This window comes from Cariama cristata, unplaced genomic scaffold (assembly GCF_000690535.1).
Source record: "Cariama cristata isolate BGI_N322 unplaced genomic scaffold, ASM69053v1 scaffold42870, whole genome shotgun sequence".
Taxonomy (NCBI): Eukaryota; Metazoa; Chordata; class Aves; order Cariamiformes; family Cariamidae; genus Cariama; species Cariama cristata.
In genome coordinates, this window is record NW_009597125.1 from 1 (window position 1) to 327 (window position 327).

Below are 327 nucleotides of genomic sequence, written 5' to 3' on the forward strand. Positions count from 1 at the left end.
GGCAGTGGTGAAAGTGATGGGCTGGGCAGAGCGAGGGATGAAGGTGGGGCTAGGCGACTGGCCGAAGGAGGGGGACGGAGAGTTGGACAGCGAGTTGTCCTGGCTGCCGATGGGGACAAATACCTGGGCGTCGGGGTTGAAGCTGCTCTTGATTTCTTTGTCCAGCTCCGCGGCGCTGCAGCCCTCGCTGTCATCCAGGTAGAGGACCTTAACAGAGCCCTTCTCGCCGATCTGGTAGGAAACCTCAAAAGGATCGATCCAGACACTCAGCTCTTCCGGCACGTTGGCGCGCACATCCTCCACGGCCAGCCCGCTCCGCTTGGCCGC

General features: G+C 62.1%; 1 protein-coding gene across 1 annotated transcript in view; it reads right to left on the reverse strand.

The window, feature by feature from the left end:
* Positions 1 to 3: 3 nt before the first annotated feature.
* Positions 4 to 327, reverse strand: part of TOB2 (transducer of ERBB2, 2) — a gene marked incomplete at its 3' end in the record, with an annotated part of 538 nt that continues 214 nt past the window's right edge. Inside the window, exon 2 of the mRNA XM_009708711.1 lies at positions 4 to 326. Within this exon, the coding sequence (XP_009707013.1) occupies positions 4 to 326 (323 nt within the window). The remainder of the gene's footprint in view (position 327) is intronic.